Genomic DNA, 26122 nt, shown 5'->3' on the forward strand with positions numbered 1-26122 from the left:
TATAGTTTTCATTCTCTATATGTTATTAGTAAGATAAGTTTCCACAGAGTAATAGCTTTTTTCTAACAATAATTCTAACAGAGTATTTCTGAATATCCGTTTTTCGTTAATGTCCTTATACTTTGTTGGCAATTTGTTATATAATCTTATACAATTCATATATACAGTTTTGCTAAAATTTGCATAGTTCTGCTGAATAATATACATATTACAATTCTGCCTAGTATTGTATGAGTGAATCGTATTAGCTAATGTAAATAGATCCTTGTGTTCAATTACATACATAATTGTGCGATATGTATATATATATATATATAAAACTAGGTAATGTCAATAATTTATATTTTTTAAAAACATTTTTACATGAGGATCGTTCAGGCATACTAAACATTATTCTAATATTTTTTTTCTGTATTCGGAATGTACTAGCACTTATTCCCGAATTCACCCACTATATAACACCATAGTTTATTATTGAAAAAACCTTGCTATAATATAAGGACATGACAGTTTCCTTGCACAAACTACCTTGCAACCTACAATATTGTTGGTTGGGAACACTATGATTACAATGAATGGCGAATTGACGACGAAATACACTCTTAGTAACAATCACTGACTTTCTTTTTATTTATTTTATTATTATTATTATTATTATTATTATTATTATTATTATTATTATTATTATTATTATTATTATTATTATTATTATTATTATTATTATTATATAACATCACAATAAATGCTCAGTATTCTGCTGCTGACCAACATTTCTTGGGACTGAAATGATTTGAGTTGACTGTGATATTAGTCAATCTCAACACTCATGTCTGTGTAGAATTGATTTGAAATCAGTAAATAAGTAAGAAATAAAACAAACCAAACAAGGCTTTCAGTTACGCCTATCATGAATATGCCTTTCAGAATGGGGGAAAATATCCGAAAAAATATAGAAGTACTTTTCAAAAAGTAAGTTTCGTAACTAATCATTCTAAGCAAATCCGTTATGAGTTTTAGTTTAATTTTGGAAATAAAAGATCATATGTGGGATTATCAGTCTAGTTACAACTTCAATTTAGAAGCTGTCAGGTTTTTCTGCCGGATCCCATAGTACGTAACTTATGAAAGGTCTCTTTGTATTCGCTAATTTCTGCTTTAATCACTTGAATATTTACATAGTTTTGTTGTAAATTGCACTTTTTTTAACTTGTAGCTTTATTTAACCTTACGTAAAGACTTTAAAAAATTCATGAAGCTAATCAAAGTGATTCTAGATTCATTTAAAAGTTTGAAACACAAGTAAGATTTGTAACTATTTAATATTGATTAAAATGTGTGTCTTACGTACAAATAAAAAATAAATAAATAAATAAATAAATAAGGAAAGTTACACCATGGTGATGATTCCTCATTCTTCAACAGGTTTATGGCTGTCCTGAAGTTCTACCAATACATTCCCAAAGTACCCAAGGAAGAAGAAGTGAAAGATTTTTTTTCTTTGTGGGCGCCGTTTTGTCATGCGTTTAAGGACATTTGGAAAAAGGAACAACAGAGAATTTTGAAGGAAAAGTAAGCATAACTTTTAGTCGTAAGATAATCGCTTCGTGATGTGGTCGTTTAATGGTTTGTATATGATGTATTCTAGAATAAAACCCATCATTTACGAAGCACTTCTAACAGATCTGTAGGATGTGTTTAAATTTAAGTGAGAGCTTTACTTATGAACCCTTATAAAATCTTTTATAAAATTCTCGCTTTTTGAGGTAAATTTTAGACTTTCAGTCAAGCACGTTACTGCTTCACTGCTATTTATCGTAGGATCATGCTTCATACCTCGTCTTTTTTTTCCGCAATAGAGCAGCCTTTTCAATGGTACCGCTTGTTTATCCGTATCATTAACCTGAAACGGGAAAATTGGGGAAAACCGTAATTTTTTTCGGAAATAACTTTTTTTTTCAAAAAAAAAAAATGCGCTCCTCTGGCCTGGGCATGAGTTGACGTAGTGATCTCAAAATCACTGGAAAAATACGTAGTTACGTACACAATACCTGTGCAAAATTTCAGTGTGAAATCTCGAAAACTAAAGGCGGGATTTTTTTTATAAAAAAAAATCACAAGGTGACCCTATACGACGTAATGTAAAAATCTCCTAAAAGAGACTACTTGTCCTTGGATCATGGTTCATACCTCATTCTCTTCAAAATAAAGCAGCCTTTCGAAGGGTACCACTCGTATGCCCATATCGTACACCAGAAACGGGAAATTAAGGAAAATCCGGGAAATTTTCCGAAAAAATATCCTTTTTGAAACATTTGAGCCTCTCGGACCGGGCCCAGATTGACGTAGAGATCTCGAAAAAAATTGAAAAATACTTAGAGGTGTATAAAATGTGTATGCAAGATTTCAATATATCATCTTGAATTTAAGGGCGGGAAAAATTTTTGAAAATTGCTTCAAGAAAAAACTGATAGCCCCCCGCTCTCATTTGGCGCCACCAAGTTGACCATCTGATTACAAAACTTGTCTGGGGTGTTCTTTGGTCCATGCCTGATTTGACCAATAAAAATTAAAAACTGCTTAAATGACTGTTATAGGACCTAAATAAGCTGTTGAAGACACTGCTCCATGCATGGTACCATGGATCTTATAAGGGTTAAGCATAAGGGATCTACTCTCATTTTCTCTGTTATAATTTTGTATATCGAAGATATATATGTATATATATATATATATACCTCGAAAGATTCAAGAATATACATGAACTTATGTTATATTTAATTATTGCTCAGTGATAGAGCGTTCACCTCTGCTGCGTATGGTTCCTAGTTCAGCTGCTATGTGAACTTTCTGCTGGACAAACGCCGTGTGCATGAGTTTTCTCTGGACTCTTCCGCTTCCCTCCACTTTTTGTATTCGATCATTTTATTATAGTATAGAACGAATAAACCGAATTTCACGAAACTTGTGGTGTTGTAGTAAAGGGAATGTAGCCACTAGATGATTTCTATGCGGTGTTTCGTTCCCAAGTTATGTGAGATTGTACAGCTTTTTTTCAGCAGCTCAATGTAAAGGAGAAACTATTACTACTTGATCAAAATAGTAAGGTACAATTTGAAGGAAAACTTTAAATTTCTTCTTAAGAGCCAGTAATGATATCTTTTATACTCGAATTAAAATCTTGAAGACTGTTCCTAAGATTAGACTGTTGAATTACAAGTTAAATTAATTGACAATAATATCATCTAAAACAACATAATGTTGAATAAATACAAATCCTTTATTTAAACCCATTTTTTCTATATTCCTTACTGCGATTTTATGCTGCTATAAACATAACCAAGAAAGTTGGTCGTTTTTTGTGAAGGTCTGTTTTCAATAGCCCTCACACCATGAATTGATTGCGAATGGAGGTAAGGCGAAGGTCAGTTGTTGGTGTGGGTATATCCAACATACTACCTTGTTGTGGCAGTTTAGTTACACCGTGAACTTGCGTAAGGACAGAGTGAACATGGGACCTCCACAGAGCGTCATAAGGGCGTGTGTGCACTATAAGTTCAAACTGAGGTCAAACGCCGCTACAGCCGGGCGAAGATATGCCATTCCTTTGGTGAGGGTGTTGTGACTATGCGGACAGTGCAGCGGTGGTTTAACAAGTTTAAGGGCGGTGACGAAACACTCGCAGACGCACCACGTGCTGGAAGACCAACAAATTTACAAAATGAAGATCTTCAGACACCAATTGAAGCGAACAGTGGCCAGACATGTGAGGAACTGGGACTACAATTTAGTGTGAGTGGAGAAACCATTCGGCAGCACCTCCATCAACTTGGGAAGCACTACAAGTTGGGTCGATGGGTCCCACATGATTTGACTCCGGCCAGAAGGCAACGCGAGCAGACACTTGCGTTTCTTTTCAGTCTCCTGGGCAAGGTGTTATGTGATGAGAAGTGGGTCCTGTACCAAACTCCACGGCGCATTGGTTAGCATCCCATGAACCGCTTCCAAAACAGCCGAAGCCAGCACTACACCAGAAGAAGGTCCTCCTCTGTGTTTGGAGGACTGCTCGCGGCATCGTACATCTCTGGAACTGCTACCAGCTGATCAGAGCATCAATGCAACTGTGTACTGTCAGCAGTTAAGCCGTGTTCAAGAAAAACTCAAAACTCTGAAGCCAGCACTTTTGAATCGCAAAGGGGTCCTCTTGTTACAGGTATGCCCCACGTGGCTAGGAAGACCCGGGGCACCATTCTTCGCCTTGGATGGGAAACACTGTTGCATCCACTATACTCCCCGAACATTGCACCGTCCGATTATCGCCTGTTCAATTCCTTGCACAATCACCTTAGAGGATGCCTGTTCAAATCCCTAGTAGTAGTGCAGAATGCAGTTGATACCTTTTTCGCTTCACGGCTCACCAAGTTTTACTGCAATGGAATCCATGGCCATCCAGAACGTTGGCAGAAGGTTGTCAATGCTGATGGGAACTATTTTTGATCTTCCAGGTACGTCTTAGGTGACATATGGATGTTCGAAGGTGGTGGGTGAAAAAGCGACAGAACTTTCTTGGTTACCTTTATAGGTTCAAAAGAAATTTCTAAAATTACCCAGTCAACAAGCAGAAAAAGATTCGTATATCAATATACCATCTGGAAATTTATTGCGAGTATAAAGTTTAGAGCCAAGTGTAAAATGAAATCGGCGGTCAAGAACTTTTGATTCCAAAGATTAAGTATAGAATTATGTTTTAGTTCGAAAAATGTGGAATCACTTTATGATTTGCTACAAGAAAACATTATTAATATAATTATGTTAAAATCTAGGTGAACCTGCGCTCTTTACACAGCGCATCATTCACACATATCAATCTCCTCGTCATTCTTCACAATATCTGTATATGTCACTTTACAGACACAACTGAAAGACGTCTTGATAAAAATATCGACAAGCGGATCATAAAGGGGAGATTTTTTCAATATCTCGCACTGTTTGCAAGATTTGAGCCTACTTCCGATTGGAGTTTCTAATTCATGTATGATCACTGTTTTATTTCTTCTTGCATGCAATGTAATAAGCAAATACATTACATACACATTTAATTATAATGTCAGTGATATATATGGTGTTCATTGAGCAAAACACTCCAAACAATAAAGATTCACCTTAGACTGGGGAAATGGTTATCCTTCGTTTTTCATTATCATTTGGAAATGAGACAAACGCCGGAGAGATATACTAACCCCCGTATACAAATGTGTGGTGTTGGAATGTCTATGTCGTAGGTTATGATGCTTTACTTTTTTAAAATTTCAATACTTCCATTGTACCCCTAAAAATGTAATAAAGAAATAACGGCCATCTTTTTAAAATATTCAATTAGAACTGAACAATCTACACAAAATTTGCAATCGGTCAATGAAAACGGGCAATGATGGATTGTGATGTTTCTAGAGTTTGTAGTTTCCGAGATATCATTGTGAAAAGAAGTAAACATCTAGAAACATAGAAAGTTTTTATGACTACACACATATAAATATAGCATTTTAGTATATAGATAATTCTTTGTTCATACCTTAATATCATCGTACAATAATACAATTTTCTTTCCCTAGAGCCGAACAGGTGAAAAAGAAGCAAGAGAAACTGCAAGATATAGAGAAAAAGGAAACAGCACAATCTGGACTGGTACGTAAATTATTAAATATTTTATTTACTTTTCTTCTTCACTGCTGTGCATCAGTAGCTTAAGGCAAGTTGAGAGTTAACTCTGCAAGATAACTTAGGTCTATAAGGATTATTCATCAGAGAAGAAAGAGTACTATGTAAGGTCAGTAATGGGCAAACTAGTTTTTTTTTTTTTTTTTTTTTGGCAGGGGGATAAAGAAGAAAGACAATTAGGTGGGCCACTATAATGTATTTAAAACAACAACGGTACATTTTAGAAATGTCCTGTAATACTAAATCCAATTAATGATTTAAACTTTAGACGCCTGCCAGGGATTTTAACAAAATCGTCGACTCTCACATTGGGGGCTCGGGTGACACCCCTAATTATCCCAGAGTCATGATTCATACATCATTGGAAAGCTTATAGACTACAGATTCTAACGAGGTAAAATTCGTGCAATTCCCGCCGTGTTCTTAGAAGAAGAAGCACGAAAAATCATGAAAAATATGAAAAAAAAAAATGACTTTGGGGGACCCTGGCAACCCTTGCAGTCACCCTACGCTGACAGAATGATGCTTAAGCGTAGGCCAGACATTTGTGACAATAATATATATATATATATAAAAGTGGTAACCATTTCTGCAGTACAATACAAATTTTTATGGGTGTACCACAGAGGGGGAGGAATGCCCCCCAAACCCTGATGAAAAATAAACAAAAACGAACTTCACCTTCCCCCCCTCGATCGTGGTAACCCCACATACATAAAATGTATACTGGTGGAAAGCTTCATCTCTCAGGAATACATTGGTACAAAATCATCTTTCTAGCTAAATTAGAGACTGGAAGTTTAAAACCCCGACGCAGCAGTTGCGTCAATGGGCGTTTAAAGGTTAAAGATTATAAAGGAGAACGTGATAAATGAAATTGTGATTGCATTTCTAGGAGTTTCTTGTCTGGTTGGAACTGGGATTCACTCATTCTCAGAAGTGAAGGTAAATTCGTTAGATTAAGAATCATATCACTGCCCGGATAGAATATTTCAGGGGGCCGTATCTGGCCCGCGAGCCCTAGTTTGCCCACCACTGATCCATGCATTTGCCCAACGTGTCAGATTAAAAGAAAATGAAAGTAGTATATAACATAATGAACTGTTGAAGTATACTACGATCTGGATTACTTTAGTCATGTAGGAATTCTTTGAATAGCAAATAGTGCTCCAACGGAGAAAATATAGTAAATCAGGGTGTCTATCGGTCACGAAAGTAACGAAATCAGAAAACGGTCATGAAAGTCACGAAAAAGTCACGAAATTTAGCTTTTGGGTAACTGTTTTTTTTTTTTTTTTTTTTTTTTTTTTTTTTTTTTTCAACTGTGCAAATGTAAGTACAGATTTTAAAAATTTGTTCTATAAAACATCAAAATTCACCACCAAAAATGTCTATGGTCGGCTTTAGACGCTACCAAATCGCAAGCAAAGTACGTTTGTAACGCATGGATGAAAATTCGGCCTAATGCGCACCCAAATTCGCTCTTAAAAATGTTAAGAAATTTTATGATTTGGTAAAGAAAAGGTCACGAAATTTCATTGTGGAATTTTGGTAGACACCTTGTAAATGTTTGCGACAGATAGTAAAATGTCGCTATAGTCTAATATCGAATGATGTTCGCTGATGTAATTACTAATAATAATTATTCTGTACTAAAGAACAAAATAAATCCCACAGTTCAGAGTAGTCGCGAAGGAGAATTTGTTATGCTATTACATAATATTTAATGCTATAGGTCAGAAATCGGAGAAGTTTGGCAATTCCTAATATACAAGGGAAAATCTTTTCTATAGGTCATTATTATCCGAACAAACTGTAGTATAACAAAATGTATTTTAAAAAGTATATTTCATTCAAGCCTGTTCTTTTAAATGTATTCTCATCTTCTGAATTTTTGTTTACGTTATGTTCATATGTTTTCAAATATTTGATTAAAAAAAAAGGTCAAAATAAATAGATAATATTTCACAAGCAACTTTAATACCTTTTCGATTCCACGCTGAAACCAAGTGTTATCCTTCCAAGGGAAGAATTCTCTCGGTCGTTGAAGCGCTTAGAAACGAGCCCTGGATCGAACCAAATAATAGACCGAGGTGCTTGCTCTGAACTATATGTTGGGCATGGCATCGGTTTAATTTCCCTTAAATTCCTGCAGTTTATTCTAAGTCGTTCGAGAGGGTTTTGCGCTGTCTTGTTGTACAAGAATTTGCATTTTTTTTCAACCCTGAAGGGTACATAGTGACATATACTCACTCCAGCTGTTCGGAGTACAAGTTGATATTGATGGATTGACCATCTAGGTCAAACTCACAGTAAATTATCTTTTCATATCACTAGAATCACCTTGAGTTGGAAACGTCGGTGTTTGGTGACACCTAACCCATGCTTAATCATTACTGATGTTAGAATTTCGAAAAGGTGTCAATTTTTTGTCGCACGTTATTATTCCCTTCAGGAAACGCAGACTACGCGGGTTTTCCAGAAGTTTCCAATACACAGACTCTTTTTTTTTTTCCGTAAGTTGGAATCAGTTCATTAGGCACAGTTCGGCAACTTCGAATGCTTTCGTCTTGGTCGTAAATGGCGAACCACACTGCACTGTGAGATAGCGAGCTCGCGTTATAACCATCAAGCGCTAATCGTAGGATTTGTTCTATAGTTCACGCACGGCCTTGGAATCCATGTTTTTCTGCCTTCCTGATCTTGGCTGATCGGTAAGATTCTTGCAACCTGAGCGAAATTTCTTGAACCATTTGATACTGTAGTAATAATATGCTCTTTTACCTTTCTCACTGTAAATCTTTTGAGTTACTTTCGTGACATTATGATCCAGTTCTAACTCTAAAGCGAAAGATCCCGAAATAGACTTCGTTGAACTTCGTCTTTGCGGCTGTCAAATTACAACTCTTAAAACAGATGTTCCCAAAGAAGGTTTTCTTGCACTTCAGCGTTACAGCTGTCAAGTCACACTCTTCTACAACCTTACGAGGGCACAAACTACCACTATCTATCCCGAGTCAGAGAGACCTTCGACTGTTTCAACTGCTCCGGACATGTGACTCAGCTGCAAACGAGGGGCCACGGTGGCTCAGTAGCAGAGCGTTTACCTCTGGTTCATGGGGTCCCTGGTTCGATCCAAGTTCGCTCCAAATGGACTTTGTGGTGGATAAACATTGTGTGCATGGGTTTTCCCGTTTCCCCTCACTTTCTTCCCCATTCCACCATTTCATTCATTTCTCATAATCACCGTCTCCTTTATCCTAGCCGGCCTAATTTTGGGACGTAAAACTCAAAAGATTTTATTTCATTTCAGCTGCAAACGATGCAAGTGTGAATTCCAATATTACGAAACTTTTGACTCACCGTTGTATTTTAAAAATCAAAAGTGAAAATACGATGTACATTAATGTTAATCTGTGCGAGAAGCGTTGCGTATGTATACATGAAAACTGTAACAATCGTAATATTTCTCTTATCATTACAGAAAGCCAAGTTAAGGAAAAAAGTCCAGAAATGTTAATGTGGCAGTGATGTAGGTCTCAACCATATCCAACCAAAGAGTTACCAGTAATGTTAACGTCGTGTAGCATTGATTGCCTCGTTGTTTGAATAGAAGAGATGTTGCGTTACAGCTGAAGCATGATTGCAGAACCAATACGTCTGAAGAGAGTAGCATCTTCCTTCCCAGTGGAAGAGCTCTTGGTTGACTTGGATCCCGAAAGCTGAGTTGTAATGTCAACGTGGCTTCTGCTTCGTTGCTACCAATGGAGACGACGATTTGATTTGCTACCGAATAGTTACTTGTAATGTTAATGTGTAAATATTTCATTACGGACAAAATATAAAAATAACATGTATGTAGCTGTTGTTATATCTTTCCGTCTTTGCTTAATTTAATTTGTAGCGTTCTAACGATGCAGAGGAATAAATTTTTCAAAGCTGTTGAGATGAAAAAGGAAATGTGCTTTTTTTAACTTGTCAGATATTGATTAAAGCCTCTCGAACAAGAAAGTATCTAAAAGGAGTGTTGTGGGTCAGAGTAACTCCTCGAAAGTTTCATAGACAAATCTTATTTTAATGTTTCAAACGAATTTTAGACAATAACTTTCCCTAAAATATTTTCCTTGATATGCTTATGCTCTTGAATCATTGTGCTGCCTCATTATTCATAGTTTTCTATGGGCTATTGGGAGGCAAGCTGGCAAGTATCGGTAAGCACTGTTAACTTTAGAGTATGAGAGACCTTAGAAAATAACTACTGAAGACTTAACCTCGTTATCTAACGTGGAAGTAAACAATGATTATCAGTAGTAATTTCGTTTTTCTCGTCTTTCAAGCATTTCAGGAACAATGCATAGAGATAAATGTAATAATGAGTACGTGAAAAAAAGAAAAGGATTTCAGAGAACGAATTTTTCACTAATTATTTTTTTTTTTAAGAAATATTCTTGGGAATAAAGGTTCATATCGCACACCCGGTGGAAGTGTGTTACAGCTCAAAAAAATGGAAATTTTGAGTTGTCATCGCTCAAAAGAGAATAGAGAGAGAGAGAGAGAGAAGCAAACTCTACCTAGTGGTATTTTCAAAAAAAAAAAAAAAAAAAAAAAAAAAGCAGAAATACCAGTATTCCAGGGAGCGATTTTGATAAAATAATACACTTTAAAAGTCATGTTCCCATAAATGTGTATTTTTGACTTGTAACAGTCTTCCACCGGATATTCGATATAATGCAACGCAAATACGGAAACACAGAGCCATTTTTATCATTTTGCATTAAGTTCCTTTTCTTTGCATTTGTTATTACTACACGTCTATTTAGAGCTTTTTTTGAATGTGTATACAATCGAAAAATTGTTTCATATTGATATTAGTGTATGCTTAAAAACCAAAAATCAAGTTTAAATAATTGTATCTATTTTACTTCTGCTTTTTTTCTGTCAAGATAGTGTATAAAATCGTTTAATTACGAAAGGTATATATTTTAGTTTATGCACGGATCACAAAAAGAGATCCTATCCAAACATTTATCCATAACCGGTTTTCTGAATATGTGCTAATATGTGATTATTATCATTGATAAGTTCTTATGGATCTAGTGCTTTAATTTCTGAAAAAAACTGATCCCGTGAGCCTACGGAAACACAAAAAATACTAATATTAAGGGGAAAAAATATAAATATATGGTCGATCTTCTGGGTAAGTTTCATCGAGTTGCTTGTAGATATAGTAAAAGTATGCAATTTCTGTTTCGTTTTGTCTTCAGAATGTTCTATCTTCCCTGTAAATGAGGAAAAATAGTCTGAGGAAGTTTTTTCGATACGTAACAAGAATTGCATACTTCTGTTGTTGAGATTTATTAACGCTCACGTGCTGTGAGCCCCAAAACACGTTGTAAACTGGTGTTAATTAATGTTTAAAAAAAATGCCAGATTGTTTATGTTTTAAATTATAATGTTATTGAATCTAAAAGTCTTTGCGCAACTGAGCTTAGGATGTTGATGACAGCAGTACGGGGTATTATATACATCTATTCCATCCTTGAAAATAAAAAGGCACAAAGTTGCTGCGCACAGTGCCGTGCTGTGGAAAGTCAGCCCCTGGGGCGAGAGTTACGACGGCATATGAGGTGAGATCGTCAACAGACCAGCCGTGAAGTGCCAGACTGGTTCGCACGAAGCGTAAGAAAATTTTAAAAAATAAACCCTGGTTTTCCTTGATTTTGAGTACTTTTCATTACTTTTTTCCTTCCATTTAATATATGTGCACATGCATTTTTCTAACATGAGTAACATTTTCTCTCTCATTCTTTTCTTTATCCTCCTGAAGTTTGCGCCCCTCTTACTCCGACGCCCGGGGCCGTCACCCCACAGCACGGCACCGGCTGCGCACTTAAAGATTTTGTTTTACGGTATCATTAATATGAATATAGTGAAATGATCAGAAGAAACTGTTAGTTACGTTATTCCAGTAAAAAAACAGTTCCTTCTTTCCAGACAAAGGACATTTAATACTGTTAATTGTATATCGTTAATTCCAATTCAAAATTTATTGTTCTCTTAATATTTAAAAAGCATTACCGAAAAAAATTGAGTATTTGTAGAAAATCTAAAATCGGTATTACAATCATCCTATATATGTATGATACTTTAGATTTAATTTTTCTTATTTGTGTCTGCTCAGTCCCGATAAAATAAGCTAACTATATATGATAGTCGCAGATCCAGAATATGATCAAGGGAGGAGCTAAACCATAGTTTGCTGCTTTATCCAGTGTAAAGAAAGTAGGATTGAAGCCCATTTTAATCAGTGTATATCTGAGGTCAAGGGGAGGGGGGCTAATAGCCCTACCCTTGGATCCGCGCCTATACACACACACACACACACACACACACATATATATATATATATATATATGGTTGCTAAACTAACATTACTTAGCCTAAACAACAATGCACTTAAAATCATAAAACAATATAATTCACCACGGGGAGACTTCAGTACTTCAAACACTAAAACCATCACAAAGTATTATTTCTTACCAAATATCCTCTCAGGCTCAGACAGTATCCTTACACCACAATTTATAACATTTATTTTACAATAGTTTCAATTTCCACATAAATTCATATTAATAGATCTCAAAACACTGGAATAACAAAATATTGATTGGACCATTTACATCACATAATATATATATCATTTTTAAAAACACTTCTAACCAAAGTAGATGAAGAGTGATAACTGATAATTCTAACATCCCTTAACAGTGCAATCTATATGGTCTGTTTGATTATATAATTTTCTCTCACTCGTAGAAAACCACGTCCTTTTTAAATTGCAGAAGTGTGTACGCAGAGTTCGAAACTATTGACAAACGAAGTTCAAAACCTGTATTAGTGGATACACACTTTCTTCACTGGTGGCAGTACAAATAACAAGGGTTATTTCATTTCCAAGTGTGATGTGCTTGATTCCTTTCAGAAACTACAATTTAAAATGAGGTCTATGTTCACATTGTTTAAAAAAAAATACCTAATTGTAAAAAGCTTTACGAACGAATTGAGTTCAGTAAGTGTACAAAGAGAATTCGCCGGTGAGCCATCTGCTTCTACCGATCGAATTCTGTCTTTGCTGCAGTGTGTCGCTAATATAAGTACAGCGTGCAATCTATGATAAAACGTTCAACATTTTACAGGTTCATATTAATCGTAAGACACAGTAATAATTAATATAAACTTGCAAATTCCGGGAAATTTAGTGGCGTATTTGTAGGTCACGCTCTTGTATTTACAGTATATACATTAGCACAACATGTAGCATACAGTAAAATTTGGTTCTTGATGCCAGGTATGTCTCCTCTCTAGACTGTTACTAAAATAAGGTTGAAAGATAGCTCAAACACATAATTATGATATCGAGAAATATACATTAAATCATCATCAGTTCTAAACGCAAATATTTTGTCAGCTCGAAATAACCTATTAAAAACTGCTAATGAGAGTCACTAGCCCAGTGACGGAAAATGTATATATTTGTATGTTTCCTTTTTTATATCTTGTGTGTGTCTGTAAACAAGAAAATGTAATACAAAAATGCAATATTTTCCATAAGTAGAAGCTTTGCTTTGTATATAATTAAACAACAAACAAACAATTTGCTGAGCAAAACAATATATTCACATAAAAAACTACATACGTGTTACAGATAGTGTCTGAAGAAGCCAAAGTGTTAGTTGGCGAAACTGTAACACGTATGTAGTTTTTTTTTATGTGAATATATTGTTTTGCTCAGCAAATAGTTTGTTTGTGTTTAAGAGAAATGCAGTCCTGTAGCCTTGATTTTTCTTAAGAATGTGACACTGATGCCGATTTCCAAAGTTAATTCTAAAGGTAATCATTATTACATTACATTATAATAAAATTAATAACTCATACGAAACATATTTGTCATTAATGTCATGTTAATGAGTGTAAAAGTCAAAGGTTCTGGTAAAACAATGTAATAGCGCATATCCATGCTTCAAACGTCTTTTTCTTTCGTTTAGATGTATTTCATGTTTTCTGAGTATTTATTTCATTATCTTTTATAAACAACCAGAATGGGAGGAACTCGAAAAGAGAGGTGACCTGGCTAATTCTGATTGTTGGAACTTTAATGTAAAAGAATGTCAGATGTATTTTTTTGTAGTAAGGAGAGACAGCTCATGCCAGTACAGTCCTTTGGTCACAGGTCCGCAAGAATATCTACAATTACTGCAACTATCGCTTTTAGAAGAAAACTATGTAGTATGTATCACAAGCATATATTTTTTTCACGCGCTACCCTAGACAGCTGTTTTTAAGTTGGTCACAAGAAAACTAGAGAACGGGTGAGTTTAGATTTACATCAAAGTTGTATCATCTAAGTGTGATGTAATGCCACGTGGTATTTTCATGGAGGCAAAAGTAGAATAAAACGAACCCTGCGAGGCTTCTAATCGCTTGCTGCCACTCGCTCAGTTATGTTTCGTAACGTAAGTAAATCACTTTGTTTTATCAACAAAGTTGTGTGTGCCCCTCTGTAACTCCCTCCTACAACTCCCCATTTCTTACTCTCCGGTTAGTTTATAACGTCATTGTATATAAGGGCTATCAGAAATCTCTAGGTAAATGGTGGGAAAAGCACAATTTATGCATTATATATTACGTACAAGGGAAAATGAATATTATTTTCATCTTATTTTAATGAAAAAAAGTGTTATGAAAATAAAATAAAATAAACTTTCTTTGGGCCGGGTTTGAACCCACGCCGAAACAGCTTTTATCAGTAGTGCATTCGCTAGCATGCTCGGCTAGAGGGCCGACTCTAACTGACATTTGATTTGTGCTATATATAGGCTACGTGGCAAGAAACGGATAACTCCAACCAATCAGAACCGTGTATTTATCTCCTATGACTAGAGTCGAGCGTGATTAAAATATATGCATATCACAAACATATTGGCGCATTTAGGAATGAAAAATGAAGTTGGACTTCATTATTAATAGTTGGCGGTTAGCTAACTACGAATGTATAAGTGTAATGTGTATTGAGTGTAGCTAGTCGTAAGCTGGCGTAGAAAGCGAATATCCCTCAATGGTTTGTCTTGTTGCTTATATTTTGAATTATTTGCTCATTTTGGTATCTTTTATGCCTTAGAGAGAACCTTGTTCTCTTGAATTACACGGAACCATACTTATTTATGTATGTCAGTCCATAAAGGTTTGTAGATTAGCATGTATCAGGGGCGTATGGGATTTCTATGCCAGCTCCAACGTCTAATGGAGATGTGTAATTCCAAGAAGTTTTGAAAATGGTGTTAACAGGTGTCAGTGTTAGAAGCTAAGAAAGGGAATGGAGAAATAACGTCGTTATTTGATATCCACAACGATATGTAGAACGTGCCTGTCTTGTTTCATGTTGCTTCGTAGGTTTTTACAATATAAAAATCGATACGTGCTTTTGATATTGATCTATTGCCTGTTACGTTAATTTGCAATTAATAGATGTAACTAATGTTCATAAAAAAAAAAAATGGGATTTGACTGTTGTGAAAACAATTTGATATTATATATGTTCGGAAAATACATATTTATTTTTGTACAAGAATGTAATGTATGTATATAGATATGATACGTTAAATAAATATCGATCGTTTTTTTAAATTATGTAAATAATACTTAAATTAATGAAAGTAATGCTGTGTCATTTAAAGACTAATTTCTTTCCTCATAGGAATTTTATAATAATCACTAGAGCCGTTGCTAAAAGATATTGCTATGGTAACTTAGGATGTGAAAAGCTCTCAAACTGATTCTTGGAGAACGATCTCGAAATATAAGTTTGCATTGGTTCTTCCTGCTTTTAATCAGTGCGAGGTGTATCGGAAAAAATAGCGACATCAAATATACACTACAAGAAAAGTTTTGGTGTGGGTCTGGCTATTGTGATGTTGATCATGAGAAGAACACGTTTGTTAGCAATTCGTCAAAGACTCTAGGAGGAGCAAAATGAAAGCCGAGGTATTTTGTAACATAGCATTTATGCCGTTAATATAAAGAATATACAACTGAGGAGATAAAGCTGAATTTGAGAGACATGTGAATCATCATTAATTAGTTCCATCAATATTGACACTCCCCGTGTAACTCCTGTAAAGTAGCAGTTCCAAATGTGTAGCAGTATGAAAGGTATGCGGATAGATATACTATAGTACTGTCTACCGCCGCCAGATGGTGTTTGTGCTTCCCATAGGTGGAACATTGCAGCAACACTTGTTCCGGCTTGCGAATACGGCAGTGGGCAGCAATAAGACAACATGAAAGCAAACAAACATGAGTAACGGCTTACAGTGTGGTTTCTCTGGAGGGAAGGAGAGACTGCTTCAGACATTTAAAAGAGGCTTCAGCCATATGTGGGGAAACAGCATCAAGTCATATATCCTGTTTCATTGAATTTCAGAGACGGCAGGGATTGTTCTGAGAAACGCAAATGCACTGGGTATCCAGCAACTGGTCGCAAACCAAACAATTCCCAGTGTGTCAATGACTTGGTACTGGGGCACGGGCGAATCACGTTTGATGAATTACAGAAGGCAACAGGTCTATCACAGGGAACCTCTCATACCATCATCCATGCAAATTTGAAGATGATGAAGGCGTGTTCACAATGGGTGCCTTATTTCCTCACCATTGTGCAGAAACAAGCAAGCGTGTGGAGATATGCCAGCAGTTGGTGCAACAGTATAGTGCAGATCCAGCGGAATTCTTTGACCGTCTAAACACCGTCAATGAGTCATGGTTTTTCCACGACCCTCATCTCAAGAAGTCACGTACGGGACTGTTCGTGCAGAAATAAATGATGACTGTGTTCTGATATCAGGAAGGGATACTGCTGATGGATTGACTACCTCCCAATACGACCCTCAACAGTGATCGGCACTGCAGTTCACTGCACCAATTCCGCCACCGCCACGGAAAATGGGGCCGTGGCGTTCTACTCCAACACGATAAATGGGGCTGCGGTGGTTCAGTGGTAGAGCGTTCACCTCTGGTGTTTGGGTCCCAGCCCCCGCCAAGTGAACTTTGTGGTAAATGAACACCGTAGGCGTGGGTTTCCTCGGGGTTCTCCCGTTTCCTCCTCAACAGTGATCGGCACTGCAGTTCACTGCACCAATTCCGCCACCGCCACGGAAAATGGGGCCGTGGCGTTCTACTCCAACACGATAAATGGGGCCGCGGTGGCTCAGTGGTAGAGCGTTCACCTCTGATGCTTGGGGTCCCGGGTTCGATCCCAGCCCCCGCCAAGTGAACTTTGTGGTGGACAAACACCGTGTGCGGGGTTTTCTCCGAGTTCTCCCACTTTCTTCATTCCACCATTTCATTCATTACTCATCATCACCGTCTGCTTTAGCCTAACCGGCATAATCGTGGGACGTAAAACTCAAAGATTTCATTTTTTCCAACACGATAATACGCAGTCACATGCCAGGCACCAAACCATTGCCGCTGTGCGTAAACTAGGATTTACTGTAGTGCCACATCCTCCGTAATCGCCGGATCTGGCTCCGAGCGACTATACTCTATTCGACGCAATAAAAGAGCGTATGCGGAGTAAGAAGTTCACCATCAGTGAAGAACTTCATGCAGTTTTCCACCAGTAGCGCCGGGTTACCCCAAAGAATGGTTTGCTACGCAAATACGTAAGCTATCAGAACGATGGCAAAAGTACATAGACATTGGCGAGGGAATACCTGTAATATAATCTATATTCATGTATTCAGTAAATAGTTCCTGTGAACACAAAGATATGCAGTGCCAATCATTTTTGAACGATCCAAGTATTATTATTATTAACCCGTTGGGAACTGATTTTTTTTCTGCTTCAGAAAAGACAATTTTTGTCATTCTGGAACACTTAGGAATGAAATGAAATAGAACCACTCAAATTTGTGGCGCGAACAATTTATTATGAACATAGCAGGATGTGACCATATGGTGACCCTAATCCTTTATGTGTACAAAGTGTAAGTATATAAATTAATTTTATTGATTGTTTTAATCCTACTGTGTTCTTTTTTCTAATCCAATATGTACGTCCATAGTTGACCTATATTTCAAGTAATACATTTTTCTCAAGTAGAAACAATTAAGAAAGAAGCTTTAATAATTTACATTGCATCTGATTTTCTTACCTTCAAGATGATTTAAGCAGTATGATAGGGAAGGAACAACGACACATACATACATATACGTGTGTATATATACAGGGTTTGTCCGGGAAGTAATAGGACTGATTTTATTCCGCCATGACTGTACTTCGGAGCGTGCGCGCACCGACTGGATCCGGTAGAGGGCGTTCCTAGCTAACGAACGAGCGGCTGGTCAGTTGTCTCCGAGCACACGGAGAGTCAGGACAGGCTTTTTCGCGCGACGTGTTTCTGTGAGTAGTGCAAGCCGAAAATGCAGCGTTCGTTAGAGCAGAGGTACGCGATTAAATTCTGTGTTAAACTCGGTAAATCTGCGACAGAGACGTTTGATATGATCAAGCAGGCTTACCCAGATGATGCTTTAGCAAGAAGTGGTGTGTTTCGGTGGCACAAAGCCTTTTCGGAGGGCCGGGAAGAGGTCGCCGATGAAGAACGTGCTGAAAGACCTTCGACTTCGACAAACACCGACAATGTGACTCGTGTGCGCGAAGTTTTGAACTCAGACCGTCGACTAAGTATTCGTTTAATTGCCCAGATGTTAAATTTACCAAAAACTGTGGTTCATGAAACTGTGACGGAGCATTTGAATATGCGCAAGGTGTGCGCGAAGATTGTCCCAAAAGTGCTCACTGACGACCAGAAATCGCGGCGAGTGGAATTGTGCCAAGAAAATGTGAACATGTGTGAAAGTGACCCCCAATTTTTGAATAACGTAATCACAGGTGACGAATCATGGATCTTTGAGTATGATCCCGAGACAAAGAGGCAATCTTCCGAATTGCACACGCCGGCATCTCCTCGCCCAAAAAAGGAAAGAATGAGCAAATCCAAAGTGAAAACGATGCTCATTGTCTTTTTTGACATCAAAGGCATCGTCCACCATGAATTTGTTCCTCCTGGACAAACCGTCAACGCCAAGTTTTACGTGGAAGTGCTCAAGAGACTCAAACGAAGGGTCAATCGGGTCCGACCAGACATCGGAGCCGACTGGAAGCTGCACCACGACAACGCCCCGGCTCACACCGCCTTTCTTGTGAACAGCTACCTGACCAAGGCCGACATCCCAACGCTTCCGCAGCCGCCCTACAGCCCAGATGTGGGCCCCCGGACTTCTTTTTGTTTCCTCGCCTGAAACGCCCGATGAAAAGCAAGCATTTTGAGACGACAGAGGGGATCCAAGCAGCTTGCACCGCGGCTCTCAAGGCTATTCCGGAGAATGACTTCCGTGACGCCTTCAATGCTTGGAAATCGCGCTGGCAGCGCTGCATCGATGCAGAAGGAGCCTATTTTGAAAGTTTTTAAAGAATTGTAACGATTGGCTCAATAATTCTTTTTAAATCGACTCAGTCCTATTACTTTCCGGACAAACCCTGTATATAGTGGCGGATCCAAGGGGGGGCTATAGAGGTTATAGCCCCCCTTGACGCTCAGGTATACACTGGATAAAATGGGATTCAATCCTGCTTTACACCGGATAAAAACGACAAACTATGGTTTAGCCCCTCCCTTGATCATATCCTGGATCCGCCACTGTGTATATATATATATATATATATATATATATATATATATATATATATATATATATATATATATATATATATATATATATATATATATATAACGCTGGTGCAAGTTTCGATCGTACATTTTTTTAAATATATCTTTCACAGCCTGTACAAAATGGTGGATGTTGTTGTATCTGCCCTACATATCGTAATACTCGTACGTTATTTCCCGAACGACCGGGACCCTTCTAATAAATTCAGATATTTTAGAAGGTATGTTTGAACAATGCCTTTTCGAAAGTTGAGTTGTGTAATTTTTACCTGGACAATTCACGAATATGCAAGACTTGTTTACTTGATACAAGACATGCAAATATTAGCTAATACCACTTTTTCCACGGATACTTGTTTTATAACATCCAATATTTGATAACGTAATATTTCAGTTTAACGTCCCACGATTGTGTCCTTTAGGCTAAGTGAGAGGATGATTAAAGCAAGTGAGTAATTATGGGAGAATTGGTAGAATGACAAAGTGGGAGGAAACGGAAGTAGCCTGAGAAATCCCGCAAACATGATGATGTCCACTACAAACTTGCTGGGCCGGGGGCCGAATTAGGGATTCCACGCACCAGAGATAAGGTCTGTAGCACTGAGCCATAGTGTTCCCTTCAAATATTTGAATTCATTTGGTTGGTTCCACTCGAGGGCGCCCATCAGGGAGGGGGGGGCAAGGTGGAGCGCTCGCCCCCCCCCCCTAAGAGGAAATTGTACTTGTGAATATCGAAAACCCAATAGGATTTTTACATTAGTTACAGCAAAATTTGAAACTATATTTGAAACGTTGCTTATATTTGCTCCCCCCTTGGAAACCACAACATGGGCGCCCTTGGTTTCACTAATAAATTTGTATTCTCGGTCGTCTCATCTTGACTTGTTTATGTTGTAAACGGAATTAGCGGCTGATTTCTGCCATGCAGAACACTTCATAAACAGTTGATGCAATTGTTTGTGCTAATTTGTCCATCCATTTGATTACTACAATTTCGCTTTTATCGTCATTTACATACTGAAACGTTCCTCGAAAGTTTTCCTTTTTTCATTTATTGACATTATTTACAGGGGAGTCTTGGGATGCGATTTTCTCGGAAATTACCGGTTGCATTATGTTTTTTCAAATGAATAGTAAATTTATGCCCTAAACACATCATCAAAACAATTTTTAGAGGGTTTTTTATTTTACTGATACTGAAAGATTGTCAACGAAAACTAACATCTGTTCTGTTAGTTTTCCAAAGTGTTCATTTCTGTACTGTGAAACGTTTGAGAAATTGTGAAACTTTAGGAACATAAGTGTAACGATGCCTACCATGTATGTTATGTCACCTAAAGTTTGAAATATAGAACGCTACATACTGTGACCATATGATCACGGTAGTATATAACGTATTATTATTATTATTATTATTATTATTATTATTATTATTATTATTATTATTATTATTATTATTATAACTTGGTTCTTCGGGACCCTTAATTTGCTGAGCTAATAGGTTAAAGTTGTCCTTTGTTCTATTTTGAAATAACTAAATTCAAATAATGCAATTTTTAATTTGTAAATGAACCTACAAATTGGTTACATCCTATCACCATGTATTGCCACTAGGCACGCAGGCAGCGCAGGTAAACATACCTATTAGCGACTGTGAACTTAGGAGTGCTACACACAAACTGAGACGTTCTTGTGTTATCAAAAGTATAATCAGATGATGTAGGTTGTCAAAAAAATGTAAAACAAAAAGCTAATCTGCTGTAATGAAAATAGCAAATGGGCCGGATCACTCAGGAAATAATGAATATTGGCATAGCTTGAAAACAGTTTACTCTAAACACCAAGAAATAGTATTTTTCAATGTAATCATTTCACACTTCGACATATTTATTCCAACGTCTGACAAACTTTCTTAGTTATCACTAGACTTCGGATTTTTGCATATTTGCATGTTTTTTTCCTGATGTGATATTGATATGCTCTTTAAACAGAAGTTCGTTTCAGGTTTTTTGGGGTAAAATAGTAGTTTTATAGTGCATATATTTGCATATTTCGGAGGTTAATGCATGTTTATGTCGTTATTGCATGTAAATGCATATTTAAAGGAACGACCAAATTGATAATTTTTAATGTGCAATAACTTTCGTCATAAATGGAATTCCAAGTTTCTAATATAAATAGACTCAAGACCTTGAAATGGTTCATTGTTCTCTGTTTCGAATATCTTCCAAGGTCATGGAAAAGGAGAATAACAAAGGGCTCAGTGATTCATCCTCTCGGTAATGATGCATGATTGACACTTTTTTTTTTATAAAAGATATAAATAACCTATCACCTACAACAAAATCACCTACAACAAAATTTCCACGTCACCCATCTCGGAAGTTAAAGTTGGTACCATTGTGTGTGTGTGTGGATTTGAAATTGTGTGGTCCTGTGGCAGGACAAAAATGCCGAAAGAAAAATCTTCTAGAACTTATCTCCTGACACAGTGTCCATTTAGTTGTAGTGCGACATCTTCAAATTGAATTTTATCTAGCTCAGAATTTTGTCCAATTTTTGTCCTAGAACAAATTTTGTACGATTCAAATTAACAAAGCGAGAACATTTCAAAATTTGGGCCACTTTGATCACCTGTAGTGCGACATGTTCAAATCTGCAATTTAACTACCTCAGAATTTTGTTCATTTTTGTCCACCCAAGATATTTTTTTTTTTTTTTTTGTAGAATTCAAGTAAACGAGGGAGGGCAATTTAAAAATTTGGCCACTTTGACGACTTGTAGTGCGACATCTTCAAATTCGAAATTTAACTAGCTCACAATTTTGTCCAATTTTCGTTCACTTTTGTCCACCCAAGATTTTTTTTTTTTTTGAAAATTCAAATAAACGAGGGAGGGCCATTTAAAAGTTTGGCCACTTTGATGACATGTAGTGCGACATCTTCAAATCTGAAATTTAACTACCTCAGAATTTTGTCCATTTTTGTCCACATAAGAAAAAAATTTTGTAAAATTCAAGTAAAAGAGGGAGGGCCATTTTAAAATTTGGCCACTTCGATCACCTGTAGTGTGACATTTTCAAATTCGAAATTTAATTAGCTCAGGATTTTGTCAATCTTTGTACAGTTTTGTATCCAAGAAAAAATTGAACGCTCAAATTAACAAAGGAGAGTCATTTCAAAATTTTGGTCACTTGGTTTACCAGTAGTGTAACATCTTTAAATTCTAATTCTAACTAGCTTAGAATTTTCATTTTTTTTTAAGAGTTTTGTACCATGAAGCTAGTTAAAATTCAAATTTGAAATGTCTCACTACAGGTGAACGAAGTGACCAAATTTTCAAATGAACCTCTCTCGTTCATTTGGATGGTATATATCTTTTTGTTGGTAGTTCAAGAATGTAAAAAATTGGACAAAATTCCAAGCTTCTTAAAATTCGAAGTTGAAGATGTCGCACTACAGGTGAGCGATGTGGCCAAAATTTCAAATGACCCTCTCTCGTTTATTTCAATTGTAAACAAATTTCTTCGTGGTTCACCAATGTACAAAAACCGGACAAAATTCTGAGCTAGCTAAAATTCGAATTTGGAGATGTACGACAGGTGATCAAAGTGGCCCAAATTTTGAAATGGTCTTCTGTCGTTAATTTAAATGGTATAAAATTTTCTTGAATGAACAAAAATGGACAAAATTCTGAGCTAGTTAAAATTAAAATTTGAAGGTGTAGCACTACAATTAATGAACCCTCTGAAACAATGGATTGAGGTCGAGAGACGTTAACAATTCAAGGAGACAATATATTTTGCAAAGTGTGTGCTAAACAAGTAATATTTTTAAACTAAGTATGCTTGTTTTCAGAAAAGGACATTTTCATTTTGTTCGACAGCAAAAGCTTACACTTCAGCAGCGCCCTATTTTTTTGACCTTCTTATATAGCAGTATCAAGTCTGGTAAGGAGTTCTACAAGTATCAAACAACCGAGCTTTTATTGTTTTTCGTACTCAACAGAGATCATTCCAAAGAAACCCTTTAAAAATGTATTTTGGGAAGAAATGAACAACACTTTTGAAAATATGTTCTACAATTAATTAAAATATTTGCTTCACAAAATCTAAAACTTGTCGCAGCAGTTGCTTTTTGAGATAGGTTTCCGAGTTTTATTTTAAGGAGTTTATGAGATTATTTAAATATAAGCTTGTGTTGCTTTGATATGCACCTCAGTCTCTCGAAACGTAACTTTTCTACTAAGTCTTCTGTTATGTTTTCGATAACTTTACCTTCTTCCCATTCATGCTTCATGTCTCACACAAATCAGTTTATTCCATTTAAAGTATCAATATTATACATTGTAAATTCTTACTGTTTTAAACGGACAATATTACGCTAGAAGAAAATATTCTAGGATTAACATAGTTGGATACAAAAAGTAATTTGAAGTGGATTTATTTTCTTTTAAACAAGAACATAAGGTTTGAATACAGACTTTAAATGCAGTAAAAAATGCCCCTTACTAAACGGAAATATTTCACGGTCCCATGAATTTAAAGGTTAAAAAAAAAAAAAAAGTGTTAAATTATCTTGATTAGTCAGAACCTGTTGCGAACAACGGATGTTAAAATATACTTTCTAATGGAAATTTTCAAGTTCCGGAATGCAGCGTTTTGAAAAATTTTAGACATTCTGTGAGAGGTTAGATATATGAACTACGTTGTCTGTAAAGGCCTTAGTTTACCTGTTACCCTACACATTTAACCTATAGTCTACCGCCATATAAGGCCCTAGATACCGTGCAACTTTTTGAACGAAGTGCAATTTATATAGTAATTTCCAAACCAATAACTATTTCTCTAATATACCAATAGATCAAAGGGAGCCAAAAGTAGAGGGACGAGCGCAGAAAAGGGCATAGCATCTACTTTTTGTCTTGGCCTTGGAAAATGTATGTAGGCTTTTTTTTTTTTTTTTTTTTTTTTTTGTTCACATTGAGTTTTATGTGTATGAATTTGTAGCATTACTAAATACTATAATTTAAGACGATATGTATAACATTTTATGGGGGCAGATGTATTTCAATTAAACATACTGAACTGTTTGAACCTGAAGAAACCAAATATATTAAAGAAGCTGTGGATACTGAAAACATTAAAAGTGACCTTGCGTTTATAAGTACCCATTTCAATTCAATTTCAAAGATCATAACGAGATGAGAAGACCGATGATCAGGACTTTGTAATGCATTTGAGCTGTTTGATTCAATAACGAAACAGTCTCCGCCAAGACCATTCGAACAAACATTTTTTTTTTTTTTTTTCGAAGAAAAGCACAGTCAATAGACGCGAAAAAACCTGGCATAAAATTCTTGTCTAATGCAAATGAAGTGTTCCTGGGAACAACGACCCACGAATTACAGATTTATCGGCAAGCAACATTGCTTCTTTGAAATACTGTTCCTTAACAACCTGTGACACGGAAGGAACATTTTCGATGTACAGTCATATTTTGACTGACAAATACAGGCTTTTGCCAGAAAATACCGAAAACTACATAGTTGTCTATTGCAGCATGAATGCATCATAGTTGTACACCAAGTATATGTAGTTCAAGTAATACAACTTTTTTCTCTAAAGATAATAAAATTTCTCGTTTAACTTTAGCTTTTGATTGGTGCATATTTATCCTTTTTAGTGCATATTTGCATATTTTCAGTGCATATTTTCGTAATTTTTAGCGCATATTTGCATGCATATTTTGCCGTTTTTTAGTGCATATCGATCCGAAGTATAGTTATCACCTGAGAAGAAGAAAAAAGAGTTTGATAAAGAGAATAGTCAATTATGTCCAAAATATGTGTTACATCTCTTCAGAAATCACATACATACAATTAACTCGCTTTCTTATGAGAGAAAATTTAATGTGTCTCTTCGGAAATGTATAGAAGAAGAAAAAAGATATTTCAAGAAAAATAAAAAAAAAAATAACAAAATTATAATTTTTAAAAAATCCCCGAAATTTTCATCATCAACTTCTAAGTTCCTTTTTCGTGAACGTGGCAAACGAGCAGCGGAGTTTACAAAGAAAAGGTACATAACGTTTGAGTCTCAGTGTTAGTTGTTATACGTATGGCACAGCCCTAATGTACATAGGTATTAAACATTTCATATACAGAGACAAAGGACTACATATAAGGTAATAAAGAAAGTTCTATTGCTTTTTCACCCACCACCTTCGACATCGATGTCACCTAAGACGTACCTGGAAAATCAAAAATAGTCCCCATCAACATCGACGAACTTCTGCTATTGTTCTGGAAAGCCATGTATTCGATCGCGATAGAACTTGGTGGGCCGTGAAGCGAAGAATCTATCAGTAGTTTGCACCTCTACTAGGAATTTGAACAGGCATTCTCTAAGGTGATTGTCCAAGGAATGGAATAGGTGATAATCGGACGGTGCAATTTCCGGGGAGTATGGCGGATGCAATAGTTTTCCCATCTAAGACGTAGAATCGTGTCCCGGGGCATCCTAGCCACGTGGGACTTAGCGTTGTCTTGTAACAGGAGGACCCTTTTGAGATTCAGAAGTGCTGGCTCCAGAGTTTTGAGTTTTTCTTCAACACGGCTCA

At 36.4% G+C, this 26122-nt stretch overlaps 1 protein-coding gene across 4 annotated transcripts in view; it reads left to right on the forward strand.

Moving 5' to 3' along the window:
- LOC145685725 (uncharacterized) overlaps nt 1–12147 on the forward strand; it is a 305763-nt gene extending 293616 nt beyond the window's left edge. For all 4 annotated transcript variants that reach the window (XM_081758218.1, XM_081758220.1, XM_081758221.1 and 1 more), the window contains 3 exons: nt 1423–1569; nt 5610–5682; nt 9200–12147. In XM_081758218.1, coding sequence (XP_081614344.1) covers nt 1423–1569; nt 5610–5682; nt 9200–9235 — 256 coding nt within the window. In that variant the 3' untranslated portion in view covers nt 9236–12147. The remainder of the gene's footprint in view (nt 1–1422; nt 1570–5609; nt 5683–9199) is intronic.
- The last annotated feature ends 13975 nt before the right edge of the window (nt 12148–26122 follow it).

This window comes from Thermobia domestica, chromosome 5, assembly GCF_964235325.1.
Source record: "Thermobia domestica chromosome 5, izTheDome1.hap1.1, whole genome shotgun sequence".
NCBI lineage: Eukaryota > Metazoa > Arthropoda > Insecta > Zygentoma > Lepismatidae > Thermobia > Thermobia domestica.